Here is a 21,386-nt window from a genome sequence, read left to right on the forward strand (position 1 = left end):
AATTCAAGTACCTACTGAGGACAGGCAGGTAAAACAACAGAAGTAGTGAAGTGTGAAGGCTAGAGCAAATGAGACAGTATAAATCCCGACTAAAGAGAATAGTTATTCAGTGCAAATTCCCATTTGTTCTCATATGGGAATAAGAGGCCACTGAAATCAGTTTTTCAAATGGTTCAAGAATATGAAAGTCCAGGGACTTCTCTGGTGGTGCAGTGGTTAAGAATCCGCCTGCCAATGCAGGGGACATGGGTTTGATCCCTGCTCTGGGAAGATCACAGATGCCACGGAGCAGCTAAGCCTGTGCACCACAACTACTGAGCCCACATGCCCTAGAGCCCGTGCCGCAACTACTGAAGCCCGCATGCTGCAACTACTGAAGCCTGCACGCCTAGAGCCCGTGCTCCACAAGAGAAGCCACTGCAGTGAGAAGCCCATGCACCACATTGAAGAGTAGCCCCTGCTCGCCGCAACTAGAGAAAGCTTGTGCACAGCAATGAAGACCCAACAAAACCAAAAAAATAAAAATTAAGAATATTAAAATTATAAAAAAAGAATATGAAAGTCCAGATATTAATATGAAAGATCTTGTTTTAAAATCAATATTTTTTATTTACATATAAAATAATGGTATCACATTCAATTATTTTAAAATATCATGAGGACTAAATAAAACATATCTGTGATTTACATCTGGGTCACAGACAACCAGTTTGCTATCCCTGGAAAGATGTTCAAGAAAGGAAGGCCAATTTTGGTACAGTGTGGGGATGAGTCAAAAGCACCTTCTCACATTCAACCTGGCATGAAGCCACGATGACTAAGCATATAAGTATAAATTAAGGAAACTAAATCTGTGATATAAGCTTTGAATGAGTATAACACTGGAAAGGGTGGATCATCCTCCCATTAAGAATCAGTGTCTCATCAACTATACTCCAATAAAAATTAATTTAAAAATTAATACATATTTATACATATATGTATATGTATAGATGATTCACTTTGTTATAAAACAGAAACTAACACAACATTGTAAAGCAATTATACTCCAATAAAGATGTTAAAAAAAATTAAAAAAAAATTTTTTAATGAAGGGGTAACAAGGATTTCTTAATGATTGTTGTAAAATAATAAATAATAAAATTTAAATAAAATATGACAAAAAAAGAATCAGTGTCTCAAAAAAAAAGAAGAAAAGAATCAGTGTCTCCACAAGGAGACATCCTCCCATTAAGAATCCGGTCTCCACAAGTATCAGTGGCATCGCATCAAGAGCAAGGATACGTCAAATTCTTTGGGACCAGTTTAAACCGTGAAACTATGTAGCACTGGCAAAATCAATAGCAGCTGAAAATGAGATTACTAGCCTCTATACTAATCAAAATACCCATCTCTTTCTTCATCCAACGTTTGGAAAGAAGATTAGCTTCTCTGGAATGAGTAAACTCCCAGAAGTTTAGCAATACTTGAAGGGGACTGGAAGAAGATCCCAAGAAAATTGCCATTTAGAAGTCCTGCTAATTTGAGCAGATGAGTACAGTGATTAATTCGAATATTTCAAAGACGAGACCTAATATGTATCCCAAGTGGGCTACACTTGTTATACAACCATAACCAGACCCCAGAGCTAAAAGCAGCCATTGTTTTAGGAGTTGCAAGCAATATTCACTCCCTCAGAAAATGCATCATCCTTCCAGTTTCAAATTACTAGCTCTTTTTGGATGAGATTTTATTTTCAAAGTTCTCTGACCAGCCTGTTAGTCTTCTGGGTCCTCATAATATGAACTAGGTCTCTGAAACTAACAGAAGACCTCAGACAGAAATCATTGCTATAGGACCCAAAGACCGGTTTTTCTTACAAACATATAGAAAGATTTCACAGAATGGTGATTAAGAGTGTTGGCTTTGGAGCCAGACTGCCTGGGTTCAAATTTTATCTATTAGTTATGTTACTTTGAGGAAATTACTTTACATCAATGTGTTTTAGTCTCTTTATCTGAAAGATGTGAATAATAATAGTATCCATCTTATTGGGTTTTTTAAAGGATTACATAAACTAATATATGCAATGTGCTTAGAACAATGCCTGACAGATAGTAAATAAGTGTTTCATGTGATAGTGTATATGACAATATTCCACCCAGGAAACGTGGGAGTGAAGTTGTATGAGTCACCACTATATTGCAGAATCAGATTGAGAGGATATACTTTATAATATGACTGAATCTCCAACCCAAGCAGATTATGGTATGTTGATTACCAAAGATAATGCTCTATTCAACAACTAAAACATGTCTCTCAGACCATTTGCTACTAATAATTGACCAATTTTGAAAAGTGGAAAATTTTTGATAAACACTAATAAGAAGAAAGTTAAGCATGCTTTTTGTGCCAGAAAATTATACTAGGGAATTTAAACATGTCTTCTCTGAATATTGAAACCAATTTAACTCCAAGAGAATATATTACATGTATATCTGGGATGCAATTTATTTAATACAAAAGCTTAAAATGGTTATAACAGTTCTCTACATTTGTCCTATAAAATATAAAAATAATGATATGCACAAAGATTTAGCTACAACAATGTTTATCACAGTGGTTTTTTTATACGATAGCAAAAAATTAAGAACAGTCTAGATGGCTAGTGACTGTTTAAATAAATTGTGGTGCATCCTTAAGATGTGGTGCATCCTTAATACAAAACAGCCATCTTAAAAGATACTGTAGAACAAATCTTTACAATAAGGAAAAAAGTTATGAAACACTGTACGGAGAGATCCAAAGTAAAGGGCCAGTGGAAATTTGTGTATCTATGCACAAAATAGACTATATATAGAACAAGGTTAATAGTGATTATCTTTTGGTGGGATTATGTGTGATTTTTACTTTTTTGTTTGTTCTTTTCTATGGTTTGCAAATTTTCTCCAATGAAGACATAGTATTTGGTAATCAGATTAAAATGTTATTAGGGAAAAAGGGCTTCTCAAACTTTAATGTGCATAGGAATCAGCTGGGTAATCTTGTTAAAATGCAGATTCTGACTCAGTAGGTCTAGATGGAGCCTGAAAGTCTTCCTTTTTAACAGGCTCCCAGATGATGCTAATGCTACTAGACTGGGACCACAATTGATCAAGACACTATCAAGAGTATATACTCAATCTTCCTTCTCTAACCATGTAGTATGGCTATTCTTGTAAAACACAAGCAAGCACAAGTTTCTCATTATTACACTTGATATAGTACTTGGCATTGTTAAACACTCCATGGAAACATTTTCTAATTTCAAATCATTTAATATCCCGGTTTCTTAGCTTTACTATAAAGGCTGCTGATTACTCAGATTCTTATAAACAATCATGATAAAAATGTACAGGTAACACTGAAAAGTTCAGTGCCTCTGAAATGTGATATTTATTTACCAGGGTCAGATCAGCATTTCACTGTTTTTGGTTAATGGCCACAGGCCTTTAAAGTAAATTGCAAAGATCATAATAGAACAAATTGAGAGAAAGCTTGTTAGTGTAAGACTGTAGTGATATTTAATGTTAATCTAACAAACAACTCAACATGTATTGAGAACTATGCTGGCAATACCAAAATAAATTGACAAATTCTATGCCTTCAAGGAGTTCAAAGTCAAACAGGGGAGAGAGGTAACTTGAGTACTAATGTAATATAATTTTAATACTATAAAATAAAACGTAATAGAAGTGAGTATGATATGAGAACACAGGAAGAGATCATGAATTCTAAAAAGGATAAAGAACAGAGGAACAGAAGAATGCTTTGGTGATTTTGTTACAAAGATAATATGTGAGCAGAGTCTTAAAGTATGAGCAAATCTCACCATTGGCAGTAGTAGAACAGGAAATTCCAGGTAGAAGAAACATCATAAATAACCACTGTTGTTATAAAGGGATTCCATTGTCTGACTATTCATTGCCATGTTCACACAGTGACCAAAAGTGTTAGCTCTCATCACTAATTATTAAGAGAAATGCAAATCAAAACCACAATGAGATATCAACTCATACCAGACAGAATGGCTATCATCAAAAAATCTACAAATAACAAATGTTGGAGAGGATGTGGAGAAAAGGAAAGTCTCATAAACTGTTGATGGGAATGTAATTTGGTGCAGCCACTATGGAGAACAGTATAGAAGTTCCTCTAAAAACTAAAAATAGAACTACCATATGATCCAGCAATTCCACTCCTGGGTATATATCCAGAAAAAATGAAAACAATAATTCGAAAAGATACATGCACCCCAACATTCATAGCAGCACTATTTACAATAACCAAGACATGGAAGCAACCCAAATGTCCATCAGCAGACAACGGGGTTAAGAAGATGTGGTATATATATATATATATATATATATATATACACAATAAAATAATACTCAGCCATAAAAAAGGATGAAATACTGCGATTTGCAGCAACATGGACGGACCTAGAGAATATTATGCTTAGAGAAAGACAAATCTGACTCAGACAGAAATGGAAACAGACTCATAGACATAGAAAACAAACTGGTGGTTACCAAAGGGGAGAGGGAAGGGGTGGGGGACAAATTAGGAATATGGGATTAACATATATTGGGTTGGCCAAAAAGTTCGTTCTGGTTTTTCTGTAAGAGCTTATGGAAAAACCCAAACGAACTTTTTGGCCAACCCAATACAGACTACTATATATAAAGTAGATAAGCAACAAGGATTTAAAGTATAGCACAGGGAATTATATCCATTATCTTGAAATAAGCTTATAATGGAATAGAATCTGCAAAAATACTGAATCACTATGCTGTACACCTGAAATTAACACAAAAATATTGTAAATCAACTACCCTTCAATTAAAAAAAAGGTCCTGAAGAAAAGTGCTAATTCTAACTAAGTGTCCAGCTCCAACAGAAGATGTATAGTAGCTAAATACATTTCCCTGTAGAATAAGCAAGTTAACTTTTCCTGTATTATGCTAGTTAAAATTCTTTAGGCTCTCCATTGTATACTCTTGACTCCTTTGTCATAGATTAGGTGACCATAGGTGCGTGGGTTTATCTCTGCACTTTCTATCTTGTTCCACTGATCTATATTTCTGTTTTTGTGCCAGTACCATACTGTTTTGATGACTGTAACTTTGTAGTATAGTCTGAAGTCAGGGAGGCTGATTCCTCCGGCTCCGTTTTTCTTTCTTAAGATTGCTTTGGCTATTCGTGGTCTTTCGTGTTTCCATTCAAATTGCAAAATTTTTTGTTCTAATTCTGTGAAAAATGCCATTGGTAATTTGATAAGGATTGCATTGAATCTGCAGATTGCTTTGGGTAGTATAGTCATTTTCACAATATTGATTCTTAGAGTGGATATATGTATATGTATAACTCATTCACTTTGCTGTACACCTGAAACTAACACAACATTGTAAATCATCTATACTCCAATAAAATTTTTTTAAAAAAAGATAATGTAGGCAGTCTTTTAGCTTAGAAGTTACAATGATACAGATTTAGTGGACTAAGAAATAAGCATGGGAGTGTACTGCCTTAAAGACTGTATGAGCTTTGGAAAGGTAAAACTAACTAGATAAAGTGGTTTATTACAACCACTTTAGCTCTGATTCTACCTAAAAAAATCCATATTCAAAATTGTTCATTTGTTCAATACAGTATTTCAATCTAAGCTTCACTAATATGGATTTGTATCTGCCACAGAAATAGCCTGTCAATTCATGGGAAAGGAGAACAGGTAAAGCATTTGATGGTATTTGTCTATTCAGTCCTTAAAATATTGTAATTAGACATTAAATGTATAAAGTCCAAGATTTAAAATGCGCAAAACTTCCATTAAGTTCATCATTATATAACTTAACACACCATTTATGATCAAAGAAAGATTTAAAAGCTAACCTAAATAAATTTGCTAGAAAGAGAACTCAATGAATGTCAATACTCCCTTTCATTCTGAGCCAGAATAAAAAGAATTCCTTCATGTTTTTGTTGTGAACTTCAAGTACTTATATGTGCATGGAATCAGCTGTTAAATATTTATGTTATCAAACAGGAATTCCTGTTACTTAATTTAGTAGTAAAAGATAAAACATTTAAGGCACCTGGAAACCACTGTGTGGACTTTATTTTGTATTTCTTCCTATATTTAACTGGAGAATAAAGAAACTTGGATTAAAATTCTTACATTTCATACATGCCTAGATTGGTAATTAATCTTTACTCAATAGTTCACAAACCTAATTTTTATAAAATTACTTGTAGTTTCTGTGCTTAGCTGATTTCTTAAATCACACTTTTGGAACAAGCATACTCAGAGAGCTTATCATCAGGAGATATTACATTCCTTTTCCTTGTCAAACAAGTCATGCAAGTAAACTGCTTTAATTAGCTTTGAAGAATGTGGTTTGTACGAAAACTTCATACTGTCAAAACTCTTTCCATAACTCACACTATAAATGAATAAAAATCTGTGTTTTCATCATGAAAATAAACCTTGGAATTTTGAAACAAAAGGATTCCTCTGTTTCTGTTGTATCCATATTTTCTCCTCTATATCAACACATTCCTTAATAAGAAACTAGAACTCCATGCTTACCATTCTCATCACTACATATATAAAATTATTGTGTCTATTTCTATATTTGAGGATATGAAAGAGAAAGTGAAAGAATGCTTGATTAATGAACATTCAGTTACTCTTTAAGCATTTCTTATATCATACCTATTATTCGAACAGCTACAAGGTTTGCACCTAATTTCACTGTGCACTATGATTCTATTTATTTTATTTTGTGACATCACCATAAAGAAAAATGTTAACAGCATTTTATCAGTCTGTTTTTTCCAAAAGAAATCATAGCTCATGATATTATCTTCAACTGCTAGATTTTAAAATGTCTCAGAAAATGTTACAAGCCACACGCATTTAAAAATGGTGAGAGTATAATTCAAACATAACTTTTAAATATTAAAAGCCCATGATATTCATTCATTTGAGATACATTTACTAAACACCCACTATTTGTAGAAACAGGGATTAGTGTACTAATTCAGTACTGTCCTCGATCCTCATTGAATGTTTAATTAAAAGGTCCTTGAAATGCATAAAAATGATTTCCAAAAGGCCTTAGGAGACTGCAATTTAACAGAATAGGGCAAGTAAAATGAATAACAAACTTTTGTTGCATGGTAAACTTTAATAATGTACTATTATTTCAATACTCAACAGTTCATTACCTTGAAGATATTTGAGATTCCTCATATCAACTTGCTATATAGTAAGGATTAATTATAAATAATCAAAACCTATAAAGTGAAAAATAATTTGTATAAATATATGTTCTTTACTTTCTCCCTAAAATAGCTTGAGGAAGGTAAAAAATTCTGATGCAATAAAAAAAAAATTCAAATAAACTTCTGCGGAACTATGAAGGTACTATATAAATAAAAGAGTCAATTTTGTAAGCCATTCTTGGTTTTTTGTTGCTTTTCTTTTAGCTGAGTTTTCTTCCTTAACTGCTATGGAGTATGTAAACAGAAAGAGGCAAAACAGTGCTATTTGGTGATCAAACACACTAAAAAGTACCAAGAGTAATTCTATTGTTCCTTTAATCAGAATAACAAAAATACCGTGGGGAGGGTCCAAGGTGAGATGTGGAATGAAGGCACTGGTATTGTTTATATGTGAAATGTAGCCTTTAAAAAGTGCATGTCACAAAAAATCATTACGTATCACCATTTCAGCAAAGCAGTAAGTCCAAACATTTTAACATGCCTGGAAAGAATGTGATGCATGCATAAACAAGTTTCCCCCCCCCTCATATGAAAGCTTCTGATATTTATAATGTTATATATATAAGATTTCACATAGAATAATCATACTATGCTTTCATATTATAAATCCTGCTTGTTAAACTCAAGTAACTTCACACATGCATTTAAAAATAAAATATGGCAAAAATAACAAAAATTTAATTATAAATGCAAGAGTCTTTTGCCCCTTTTGAATTTTAAGGCTTATAAATCCAAGATATTTTTTAAAATAAAATGATTATTTTTCTTAAATGTAAGCATTTCACTTAAGAACAACAAAAAAAATTTTTTTTAAATACACTAGAAATGATGTAAGAATTTTGTAGAAAATTTTCCCACTGATATTCAACTTAACTAATCGCATTTAAAACAAAACCATGAGCTATGTGATTCAGCTCAACTTATAATCAAGTATTTGTAATTTTTTTTCAACTTTACCTTGCAAAATATCCTTGGGCAAATCATAAAAAGGCACCCCCCCCCCACAGTTCTGTGCTTGATTCTAAAACTCCAATTAGCATTTTAGTTTCTAGTTACAATGTATCATAAAAAAAAAAAAAAAACTTACTTGATCTGTCCCATAAGGCAGTATGTTCAGAGAAATGAAGGCTGTCATTTTCCAGAGTTGTTTTCTGATCATGTGCAGTACCTTTGGAGTGTCTATGAAATAATCGGCTAGCAAAACCTTCCAATTTCTGAAGAGCAGTTGTACCTGTATACTGATTACAGGGTAGTTCTCTGTAAGCTGCCATTCATGTGTATTTACACTTAATTTAAAGTAACTGAAAATATTTCCAGAAGGAGCTCAACAACTTCTTACACAGAAGCCAAGAGCTATGCATGTATCAAACTTCCTGTTTGCAGGGTATTCAAACCACTACTGCTGTTCTGTTTCCTGTTAATATAAAACAGCACATTACTGAGCCTTTCTTAGCAAAACTGTTCATCTCAACTAGAGATGAAGATTTTAAAGACCTGCAATATCATCCTAAAAGGCTATGTTTAAGAGTGTTTTAATATTAATATACAGGTTAATGAGAACATTAAATATAAAGCTTTACATATGGATAGTAGGCTGAAAAAAAAATTTTTTTAAAGGAAAACTAGTTAAACGTGTATTACAGCCCTGTACAAACAACTGAAGACCAAACCACTCTCCAAATATAATATGTTAAAAAGGTTGTGTTTTATCCAGGAAATCAGCTAATACAGATTAGTATAGATTTTATGAATCCTTATAAATTGTTAACTTTTCACTGAAAGCTGGTATGGACTAGATATCACAAAATACTTGCAAAACAAATTTTAACACATAAATTTTAACGAAAAAAATCTGAACTAGCACTTAAAAAAACTCAATGTTGCTAACTCACTGACTTAAGTCTAATATATACAAAAACTATAAAAACTTAGTGTGTCAGTATTGCTTACCAAACATAATCTGCTGACAAGTGCATATCAGCAGTACATGTTCAAACATTCTAAAATTTGAAAAAAATATATAAGATTTAAAATTATATAAAATCAGCCATAGCAAGAAATTTCAATTGAGAGGAAAAAAAATCCTTCTAGTTGACTGAGACATGTTAATTTTTAAACTTAACACTGAGGACTACTGCTTACCTGATCCCTGATTTAGGGGTCTCACTTGGAAACAGCCCCTTTGGTTAAAAGTAAACTGTCCATTTGCATGAAAAAAGTAACCTGTGACATTTAACAATGATTCTGAGTACTTGCCTTCTGACACTTATTAAAGGATGAGAAATTTGTGTGGTTTTTCTCTTTGGAAGCTTTAAATAAAGGGAAGAAGGAAGAAAAAAAGGAAGGAAGGGAGGGAGGGAAGAAGGAAGGAGGGAAAGAAGGAAGGAAGGATATTTTTAAAAATCTATCTAAAAAAAGTCTTAATCAAGATTTCGTGCCTACTGCTTAACAAACAGAATAAATAGAAACAATAATGACAAATAGAATAAATAGGAATAATAATGTAATCAAATTAGGACACAGCACACACACACAGAGGAAACACTGACTAATGAATTTTGCCAAATAACAGCTCATTTGTGTACATTTTATTTTGTATAATAAAATTAGATCAATCTAAACAAACAGGCAACAGTATCTACAACACCAAACTTCTTAAATTGTAGCTTTCTGATAAATATGTGTGTATATAATAATAATTTCTTTATTAACATCCGACTTTATACAAAACAGACCCTGAACAGGTGTCTGCAGTCTTCAATAAACATCTACAGAGGATGAACTGTCTCTGTATGGGTATAAGTGCATAAAATTCCTGAATTCTTTGACTTGCTCTCTTGGGATAAATTCTATTCATCCTCAAGGCTCACCAAAAATGTCACATCTTCACTGAAGTTTCCCACATACTTCCTAGAAAAATACACTGCTCTCTCCACTGTTTCCAATGATCTTATAATTTTATGTTAAAATTTGCTATTTATAAATTTATGTCTCAAATTGTGAATTACTTGAATTCTTAAATGAAATGCATGTGCTAGTTATATACTCAATAAATATATGTTGAAGTATTCAGTTTTAATAAATTAAAGGTCTAAGTAGAATCAAACCCTTGAAAATATTTTAATTTTATTTATGATAGGATCATATTTGTAAATTATCCAACGACCACCTAGTTGTTCATATATAGAGACAACAGCAATAGAAGTAATGTCACTTAACTTCTTTTTCTCTACGTTCAGTCAGTTACTAAATTTTACTCATTCTTTGAGTTTCATTTTTATAAGTGAAAATGTGGATTTCTAAAATAACTTTTCTCTGCTTCCAGTCACTCCTTTCAATCACTCTTCTCTGACATATTAACCTCCCCAAAATACTACACTCATGGCATTCCCTTGCCAAAAGTACAAGCTAATTCTAACATTTCAGCCCCACAATATTCGTTTTTAACACAGGTCTAGCCAGACTATATCCAATGTTGCTTGAGTTTCATATAGATATTCCAGATTTCTAATTAGAACACGAAGATTAATTTACTTAAAGCAATGTATAAGCTTTATAACAAAATTACTGTATCAAGAAGAAGAAAGTAGTCTTCACTAGATGAAGAACTAGAAAACACTACATTTAAAATTTATGCATTTTTCTTCAATAAAACTGTTTTTTATCTGTTACAAAGTCCTTAGAGAAAGTAGAATCTTTAGTCCTTAGAGCAATATTTCTATATACGGTATTGTGACCAGGAAACTGTTGCTATCGAAGTACTTAGGCAATTTGATTTTTATTAAAAAGAACTCTACTGGCATCTACTGCTAGAAAGAAACAACTACAGCTTTAACTAAAACTGAATTCTTTCATAATTCAAATTAATGTTAAGAAGTATATTACTTGCTATCCTTCCTGATGGTATTTTCAGAACTTGAATTTGTACTAAGATATCTAGCCATGTACCCAAAAATTTGCTGTAATAACATATCTTATATCCTATTAATAGTTTAAATAGTGTATGGTAATAAAACTAGAGAGTAATCAACTTTGAAGTTATCAAGTCCTTATTTTTCATTCTGCATTAATTTTAGAAATTATAATAATTTTCAGAGTTGAACCTCCTTTGATTGCCATATCACAAAATATTGGTTTATTTCTTATGTTTAATAATAGTAATGATACCTTACATTTACAAAGCATTTTACAACACATAAAATGGTTTCCATTGATTCATCAGATCTTTACAAATGAAGTAAGCAGGACAGGTATTATTATCCTTATTTTAAGATGAGAAAACAAACATAAATATTAAGTTATTAAGTGACTTGTGCAAAGTCACCTATGTCTTCTGCCTCCTAAATCAAGGCTCCTTTGTACTGACAATAATGATTACCACAAGTAAAGATTTTTTCAAAGGGTGGGGAAGTAGGGATAAAAGGATGGTAGGAGGTGGAAATGGTTCTTGGACACACTGTCCGGAGTCTGAGATTCTGCTATGAGAATGTTTTCATTCACATGGTCACCTTATAGCCATGCAATTTCATTGTCCACATTTATGTTTACAATCATCTTGGGGCCAAGTAGAACTATGTACTTTAGAGTTTGAAGGTTAAAGAAAAGAAAAACATGGAAGCATATTTTATATGTAAATAATGTATTTGTTCCATGTGGAGGGCAAATGATATGACCATGACCCCTGCTATTCAAATAAAGCTTTTACAGTAATACTTTTGCCTTTCCCAAAATGGATTCATACATTTTTTAAATGGATTCACCTATTTAAGACTGGCTTCTTTCATTTAGCACAGCATAACTGAGGTTCATCCATGTTGTGTGTTTTAAGAGCTTACTAATTTTTTATTGAATAGTATTCCACTGTATGGATTTACCACATTTATATATCCATTTACAATTGAATTGCCTTTGCACCTTTGTCAAAAATCAGTTAACCATATCTATGTGGGTCTACTCTGGATTTTCAATGTTGTTCCACTGATCTACCTATGTGTCAATTCTTTTTCATCAATAGTGTACTGTGTTGGTTACTGTGGCTTTTTAGTAAGTCTTAAATCTGATTGTATAAATCTTTCAACATTTTGTTTTCTAAATTGTTTTGGCTATTATAGTTTCTTAGCTTTTCCATATAAATTTTAAAAGTTTGTCTATTTCTACAAAAATAATCTTGCTAGGACTTATTGAGATTATGTTTATTGAGAGAAATGATAACTATACTGAGTCTTTCAATCCATGATCATATTATATATTTCACTTTTTGATTCATTTTCAATCATCTTTGATTTCTTTCATCAGTGTTTTCGTTTTCAGCATACAGATCCCATACATATTTTGTTAGACTTATACTTAAGCATTTATTATTTATAAATTGGAGCTATTGTAAATGATGCTTTAAAAGATGTTTACAATTGTTCATTGCTAGTATATAGAAATATGACTTATTTTTATATGCCTACCTTGTATACTGCAACCTTGCTAAACTCACTTATTATATTTAGGAATCTTTTTCTTTTTGTAGATTTCTTAGGATATTCTATGCAGAAAATCATGCCATCTTCAAACAGATAGTTTGCTTTATTTTTTCCTCTTTAATCCCTGTGTTGTTTATTTACTTTTCTTGCCATACTGCACTGGCTAGGACTTCCAGTAGTACATTAAACAAGTGGTGAAAGTGAAGATCCTTGCCTTATTCCCAATCTTAGGAAGAAATGGTTCACTTCTCATCATTATGTCAGATGTAGAAATTCTTTGTAGATGCCCCTTATTGAGATAAAGAAGTTTCCTTGTATTCCTAGTTAGTTCAGTGTTTTTATATATTACAGGGATGTTGAATTTTATCCAATACTTTTTCAGTATCTATTGATATGATCATATGGTTTTACTTCTTTAGTCTGCTAATATGGTGTATTGCACTTACCAATTAATTCTCAAACATTAAACCAGCCTTGAATTCCCAGGATAAACACCTCTTGTTCTTGGTGTACTAATCTTTTTATATGTTGCTGGATTCAATTTACAAATATTTTATTGAAGATTTATATAAGTTTACAAGATATACTGTTGTGAAGTTTTATTTTTATGTACTGTCTTTGCACGATTTTGATATCAGGTTAAAAATGGCTGCATAAAATAAGTTGGGAAGTATTCTGTCTTTTATTTTCTGGAAGAGACTGTAGGGAACTGGTATCACCTCTCCCTGAAATTTTTGGTAGTATTTGTCAGGAAAACTATTTGGGCCAGTAGTTCGTTTTTGGAAGGCCACAAATACTATTCAATTTCTTCAACAGATATCATACTCTTCAGTTATCTATATCATCTTCAATGAATATTGGTAATTTTTGTCTTTCAAGAAATGATCTATTTCAACTAAGTTGTCAAATTCACGTGCATAAAGTTGTTTCTAAAATCCCCTTATTAGCCTTTAAATGTCTGTGGCATCTGTAGTTATATCCCCTCCTTCATTCCTGATATTGGTATTTGCCTTCTCTTTTTTGGTCAGTCTGGTGAAAGGATTCTAATTTTTTATCTTTTTCAAAGAACCACCTTTTGTTTTTCTTGATTTTCTCTATCATTTTTTCCATTTTCAGTTTCATAAATTCCTGTTCTTATCTTTTCCCCTTCCCTCTACTTTCTTTGGCTTTATTTTGCTCTTTCTCTAGTTTCATAATGTGGAACTTTAGATCATTTCCCTCTGAACAATGATTTTAGTACATCTGACAAATTCTGAAACATTGCCTTTTTTTTAATGTTTATTTATTTATTTATTTTCTTATTAGTCATCCATTTTATACACATCAATGTATACATGTCAATCCCAATCTCCCAATTCATCACACCACAACCCCCACCCCCTGCCGCTTTCCCCCCTTGGTGTCCATATGTTTTTCCTCTACTTCTGTGTCTCAATTTCTGCCCTGCAAACTGGTTCATCTGTACCATTTTCTAGATTCCACTTATATGTGTTAATAAACAATATTTGTTTTTCTCTTTCTGACTTACTTCACTCTGTATGACAGTCTCCAGATGCATCCACGCCTCTACAAATGACCCACTTTCATTCCTTTTTATGGCTGAGTAATATTCCATTGCATATATGTACCACATCATCTTTATCCATTCGTCAGTAAATGGGCATTTAGGTTGTTTCCAAGACCTGGCTATTGTAAATAGTGTTCCAATGAACACTGCGGTGCATCTGTCTTTTTGAATTATGATTTTCTCTGGGTATATGCCCAGTAGTGGGATTCCTAGGTCATATGGTAATTCTATTTTTAGTTCTTTAAGGAACCTCCATACTGTTCTCCATAGTGGCTGTATCAATTTACATTCCCAATAACAGTGCAAGAGGGTTCCCTTTTCTCCACACCCTCTCCAGCATTAGTTGCTTGTAGATTTTCTGATGATGCCCAATGTAACTGGTGTGAGGTGATACCTCACTGTAGTTTGGCTTTGCATTTCTCTAATAATTAGTGATGTTGAGCAGCTTTTCATGTGCTTCTTGGTCATCGGTATGTCTTCTTTGGAGGAATGTCTATTTAGGTCTTCTGCCCATTTTTGGATTAGGTCGTTTGTTTTTTTTAATATTGAACTGCATGAGCTGTTTATATATTTTGGAGAGTAATCCTTTGTCCGATGATTCATTTGCAAATATTTTCTCCCATACTAAGGGTTGTCTTTTCGTCTTGTTTATGGTTTCCTTTGCTGTGAAAAAGGTATTAAGTTTCATTGTTTATTTTTGGTTTTATTTCCATTACTCTAGGAGGTGGATCAAAAAATATCTTGCTGTGATTTATGTCAAAGAGTGTTCTTCCTATGTTTTCCTCTAAGAGTTTTATAGTGCCCGGTCTTAAATTTAGGTCTCTAATCCATTTTGAGTTTATTTTCGTGTATGGTGATAGGGAGTGTTCTAATTTCACTCTTTTCCATGCAGCTGTCCAATTTTCCCAGCACCACTTATTGAAGAGACTGTCTTTTCTCCATTGTGTATCCTTGCCTCCTTCGTCATAGATTAGTTAACCATAGGTTCATGGTTTTATCTCTGGGCTTTCTATCTTGTTCCATTGATCTATTTCTGTTTTTGTGCCAATACCATATTCTCTTGATTCCTGTAACTTTGTAGTATAGCCTGAAGCCAGGGAGTCTGATTCCTCCAGCTCCGTTTTTTTCCCTCAAGACTGCTTTGGCTATTCGGGGTCTTTTGTGTCTCCATACAAATTTTAAGATTTTTTGTTCTAGTTCTGTGAAAAATGGCATTGGTAACTTGATAGGGATTGCATTGAATCTATAGATTGCTTTGGGTAGTAGAGTCATTTTCACAATATTGATTCTTCTAATCCAAGAACATAGTATATCTCTCCATCTGTTGGTATCATCTTTCATTTTTTTCATCAGTGTCTTATAGTTTTCTGCATACAGGTCTTTTGTCTCCCTAGGTAGGTTTATTCCTAGGTATTTTATTCTTTTTGTTGCAATGGTAGAGGGGAGTGTTTCCTTAAGTTCTCTTTCAGATTTTTTATCATTAGTGTATAGGAATGCAAGAGATTTCTGTGCATTAATTTTGTATCCTGCAATTTTACCAAATTAATTGATCAGCTCTAATAGTTTTCTGGTGGCATCTTTAGGATTCTCTATGTATAGTATCATGTCATCTGCAATCAGTGACAGTTTTATGTCTTCTTTTCGAATTTGTATTCCTTTTATTTCTTTTTCTTCTCTGATTGCTCTGTCTACGACTTCCAAAACTATGTTGAATAATAGGGGTAGGAGTGTACATCCTTGTCTAGTTCCTGATCTTAGAAGAAATGCTTTCAGTTTTTCACCATTGAGAATGATGTTTGCTGTGGGTTTGTCATATATAGCCTTTTATGTTGAAGTAGGTTCCATCTATGCCCACTTTCTGGAGAATTTTTATCATAAATGGGTGTTGAATTTTGTCAAAAGCTTTTTCTGCATCTATTGAGATGATCATATGGTTTTTCTTCTTCAATTTGTTAATATGGTGTATCAAATTGATTGATTTGCATATATTGAAGAATCCTTGCATATCTGGGATAAATCCCACTTGATCGTGGTGTATGATCCTTTTAATGTGTTGCTGGATTCTGTTTGCTAGTATTTTGTTGAGGATTTTTGCATCTATATTCATTAGTGATATTGGTCTGTAATTTTCTTTTTTGTAGTATCTTTGTCTGGTTTTGGTATCAGGGTGATGGTGGCCTCGCAGAATGAGTTTGGGAGTTTTCCTTCCTCTGCAATTTTTTTGAAGAGTTTGAGAAGGATGGGTGTTAGCTCTTCTCTAAATGTTTGATAGAATTCACTTGTGAAGCCATCTAGTCCTGGACTTTTGTTTGTTGGAATATTTTTAATCACAGGCTGAATTTCACTACTTGTGATTGGTCTGTTCACAATTTGTTTCTTCCTGGTTCAGTCTTGGAAGGTTATACCTTTCTAAGAATTTGTCCATTTCTTCCAGGTTGTTCACTTTATTGGCATAGAGTTGCTTGTACTAGTCTCTTAGGATGCTTTGCATTTGTGCCATGTCTGTTGTAACATCTCCTTTTTCATTTCTAATTTTATTGATTTGAGTCCTCTCCCTCTTTTTCAAAATGAGTCTGGCTGATGGTTTATCAATTTTGTTTATCTTCTCAAAGAACCAGCTTTTAGTTCTATTGATCTTTGCTATTGTTTTCTTCCTTTCTATTTCATCTATTTCTGCTCTGATCTTTATGATTTCTTTCCTGCTGCTAACTTTGGATTTTGTTTGTTCTTCTTTCTCTACTTCCTTAAGGTGTAACGTTAGACTGTTTATTTGAGATTTTTCTTGTTTCTAGAGGTAGGCTTGTATAGCTATAAACTTCCCTCTTAGAACTCCTTGTGCTGAATCCCATAGGTTTTTGATTGTCGTGTTTTCATTGTCATTTTTCTCTAGGTATTTTTTGATTTCCTCTTTGATTTCTTCAGTGATCTCTTGGTTATTTAGTAACGTATTGTTTAGCCTCCATGTGTTTGTGTTTTTTTACGATTTTTTCCCTGTAATTGATTTCTAATTTCATAGTGTTGTGGTCAGAAAAGATGCTTGATATGATTTCAATTTTCATAAAATTACCGAGGCTTGATTTGTGACCCAAGATGTGATCTATCCTGGAGAATGTTCCGTGCGCACTTGAGAAGAAAGTGTAATCTGCTCTTTTTGGATGCAATGTCCTATAAATATCAATTAAATCTATCTGGTCTATTGTGTCATTTAAAGCTTGTGTTTCCTTATTAATTTTGTTTGGTTGATCTGTCCTTTCGTGTAAGTGAGGTGTTAAAGTCCCCCACTATTATTGTGTTACTGTCGGTTTCCTCTCTTATAGCTGTTAGCAGTTGCCTTATGTATTGAGGTGCTCCTATGTTGGGTGCATACATATTTATAATTGTTATATCTTCTTCTTGGATTGATCCCTTGATCATTATGTAGTGTCCTTCCTTGTCTCTTGTAACATTCTTTATTTTAAAGTCTATTTTATCTGATATGAGTATTACTATTCCAGCTTTCTTTTGATTTCCATTTGCATGGAATATCTTTTTCCATCCCCTCACTTTCAGTCTGTACGTGTCCCTAGGTCTCAAGTGGGTCTCTTGTAGACAGCATATACATGGGTCTTGTCTTTGTATCCATTCAGTGAGCTTGTGTCTTTTGGTTGGAGCATTTAATCCACTCATGTTTAACGTAATTATCGATATGTATGTTCCTATGACCATTTTCTTAATTGCTTTGGGTTTGTTTTCGTAGGTCCTTTTCTTCTCTTGTGTTTTTCACTTACAGAAGTTCCTTTAGCATTTGTTGTAGAGCTGGTTTGGCAGTGTTGAATTCTCTTAGCTTTTGCTTGTCTGTAAATCTTTTGATTTTCCCATCGAATCTGAATGAGATCCTTGCTAGGTAGAGTAATCTTGGTTGTAGGTTCTTCCCTTTCATCACTTTAAGTATATCATGCCACTCCTTTCTGGCTTGTAGAGTTTCTGCTGAAAGATCAGCTGTTAACATTATGGGGATTCCCTTGTATGTTATTTGTCGTTTTTCCCTTGCTGCTTTCAATAATTTGTCTTTGTCTTTAATTTTGGCCAATTTGATTATTATGTATTTCAGCGTGTTTCTCCTTGGGTTTATCCTGCCTGGGACTCTCTGCACTTCCTGGACTTGGGTAGCTATTTCCTTTCCCATGTTAGGGAAGTTTGCAATTATAATCTCTTTAAATATTTTCTTGGGTCCTTTCTCTCTCTCTTCTCCTTCTGGGACCCCTATAATGCGAATGTTGCATTTAATGTTGTCCCAGAGGTCTCTTAGGCTGTCTTCATTTCTTTTCATTCTTTTCTCTTTATTCTGTTCTGCAGCAGTGAATTCCACCATTCTGTTTTCCAGGTCACTTATCCGTTCTTCTGCCTCAGTTATTCTGCTATTGATTCTTTCTAGTGCATTTTTCATTTCAGTTATTTTATTGTTCAGTTCTGTTTGTTTGTTCTTTAATTCTTCTAGATCTTTGTTAAACATTTCTTGCACCTTCTCGATATTTGCCTCCATTCTTTTTCTGAGGTCCTGGATCATCTTCACTATCATTATTCTGAATTCTTTTTCTGGAACATTGCCTATCTCCACTTCATTTAGTTGTTTTTCTGGGGTTTTATCTTGTTCCTTCATCTGGGACATAGCCTTCTGCCTTTTCATTTTGTCTATCTTTCTGTGAATGTGGTTTTTGTTCCACAGGCTGCAGGACTGTAATTCTTCTTGCTTCTGCTGTCTGCCCTCTGGTGGATGAGGCTATCTAAGAGGCTTGTGCAAGCTTCATGATGGGAGGGACTGGTGGTGGGTAGAGCTGGCTGTTGCTCTGATGGGCAGAGCTCAGTAAAACTTTAATCCACTTGTCTGCTGATGGGTGGGGCTGGGTTCCCTCCCTGTTGGTTGTTTGGCCTGAGGAGACCCAACACTGGAGCCTACCTAGTCCTCTTTGGTTGGGCTAATGGCGGATTCTGGGAGGGCTCACACCAAGGAGTCCTTCCCAGAACTTCTGCTGCCAGTGTCCTTGTCCCTTGGTGAGCCGCAGCTACCCCCTGCCTCTGCAGGAGACCCTCCAACACTAGCAGGTAGGCTTGGTTCAGTCTCCTATGTGGTCCTTGCTCCTTCCCCTGGGTCCCGATGTGCACACTACTTTGTGTGTGCCCTCCAAGAGTGGAGTCTCTGTTTTCCCCCGTCCTGCCGAAGTCCTGCAATCAAATCCCACTAGCCTTCCAAGTCTGATTCTTTAGGAATTCCTCCTCCCATTGTCAGACGCCCAGGTTGGGAAGCCTGACATGTGGCTCAGAACCTTCACTCCGGTGGATGGACTTCTGTGGTATAAGTGTTCTCCAGTTTGTGAGTCACCCACTCAGCAGTTATGGGATTTGATTTTATTGTGATAGCACCCCTCCTACTGTCTCATTGCGGCTTCTCCTTTGTCTTTGCATGTGGGGTATCTTTTTTGGTGAGTTCCAGTGTCTTCCTGTTGATGATTGTTCAGCATTTAGCTGTGATTTCGGTGTTTTCGAAAGAGGGAGTGAGAACATGTCCCTCTACTCCACCATTTTTAACCAATCTCCCACCATCTTGAATCAATCTCCTGCATTTTCACTTTCATTCAGTACAAAAATATATATATTTTTTTAATCAGTCATCAATTTTATACACATCAGTGTATACATGTCAATCCCAATCGCCCAATTCAGCACATAACCATCCCCATCCCACTGCGGTTTCCCACCCTTGGTGTCCATACGTTTGTTCTCTACATCTGTGTCTCAACTTCTGCCCTGCAAACTGGTTCATCTGTACCATTTTTCTAGGTTCCACATACATGCATTAATATACGATATTTGTTTTTCTCTTTCTGACTTACTTCACTCTGTATGACAGCCGCTAGATCCATCCACGTCTCAACAAATGACTCAATTTCATTCCTTTTTATGGCTGAGTAATATTCCATTGTATAGATGTACCACTTCTTCTTTATCCATTCGTCTGTCGATGGGCATTTAGGTTGCTTCCATGACCTGGCTATTGTAAATAGTTTTGCAATGAACATTGGGGTGCATGTGTCTTTTTGAATTATGGTTTTCTCTGGGTATATGCCCAGTAGTGGGATTGCTGGATCATATGGTAATTCTATTTTTAGTTTTCTAAGGAACCTCCATATTGTTCTCCATAGTGGCTGTATCAATATACATGCCCACCAACAGTGCAAGAGGGTTCCCTTTTCTCCACACCCTCTCCAGCATTTGTTGTTTGTAGATTTTCTGATGATGCCCATTCTAACTGGTGTGAGGTGATACCTCATTGTAGTTTTGATTTGCATTGCTCTAATGATTAATGATGTTGAGCATTCTTTCATGTGCTTCTTGGTCATGTGTATGTCTGCTTCGGAGAAATGTCTATTTATGTCTTCTGCCCATTTTTGGATTGGGTTGTTTGTTTTTTTGATATTGAGCTGCATGAGCTGCTTGTAAATTTTGGAGATTAATCCTTTGTCAGTCGCTTCATTTGCAAATATTTTCTCCCATTCTGAGGGCTGGCTTTTCGTCTTGTTTATGGTTTCCTTTGCTGAGCAAAAGCTTTTAAGTTTCATTAGGTCCCATTTGTTTATTTGTGTTTTTATTTCCATTACTCTAGGAGGTGGGTCAAAAAAGATCTTGCTGTGATTTATGTTAAAGAGTGTTCTTCCTATGTTTTCCTCTAAGAGTTTTATAGTGTCTGGTCTTATATTTAGGTCTCGAATCCATGTTGAGTTTATTTTTGTGTATGGTGTTAGGAAGTATTCTAATTTCCCTTAAGACTTTATCTTTGACCATGGATTATTTAGAAGTGTGTTGTTTACATTAACAAATATATGAGAATTTTCTTGATATCTGTTATTGATTTCTAGTTAGTCCCATTATGGTCAGAGAACATATTCTGCATGATTTTTAATTTTTTTAAATTGTTAAGGTTTGTCTTATGACCTAGGATATGGTCTCTGATGGTGAATGTTCCATGTACATTTGAAGAGTGTCTTCTATTGTTATTAAGTAGAATA

The 21,386-nt window shown here is 34.1% G+C and overlaps 1 protein-coding gene across 5 annotated transcripts in view; it reads right to left on the minus strand.

The window, feature by feature from the left end:
- The window catches only part of PRKACB (protein kinase cAMP-activated catalytic subunit beta), a 147,895-nt gene that overhangs the window by 75,950 nt on the left and 50,559 nt on the right, over positions 1-21,386 (minus strand). The window contains exon 2 of one of the 5 annotated variants that reach the window (XM_082408594.1): positions 8,393-8,543. The exons of 3 other annotated variants lie outside the window; for them this stretch is intronic. In XM_082408594.1, coding sequence (XP_082264720.1) covers position 8,393 — 1 coding nt within the window. In that variant the 5' untranslated portion in view covers positions 8,394-8,543. Of the gene's footprint in view, positions 1-8,392; positions 13,905-21,386 lie in introns of those variants that run through there. One more of the 5 variants, XM_082408588.1, reaches the window with a different exon arrangement.

Source organism: Balaenoptera borealis (genome assembly GCF_965194805.1).
Source record: "Balaenoptera borealis genome assembly, chromosome: 1".
In the NCBI taxonomy this organism is placed as follows: domain Eukaryota; kingdom Metazoa; phylum Chordata; class Mammalia; order Artiodactyla; family Balaenopteridae; genus Balaenoptera; species Balaenoptera borealis.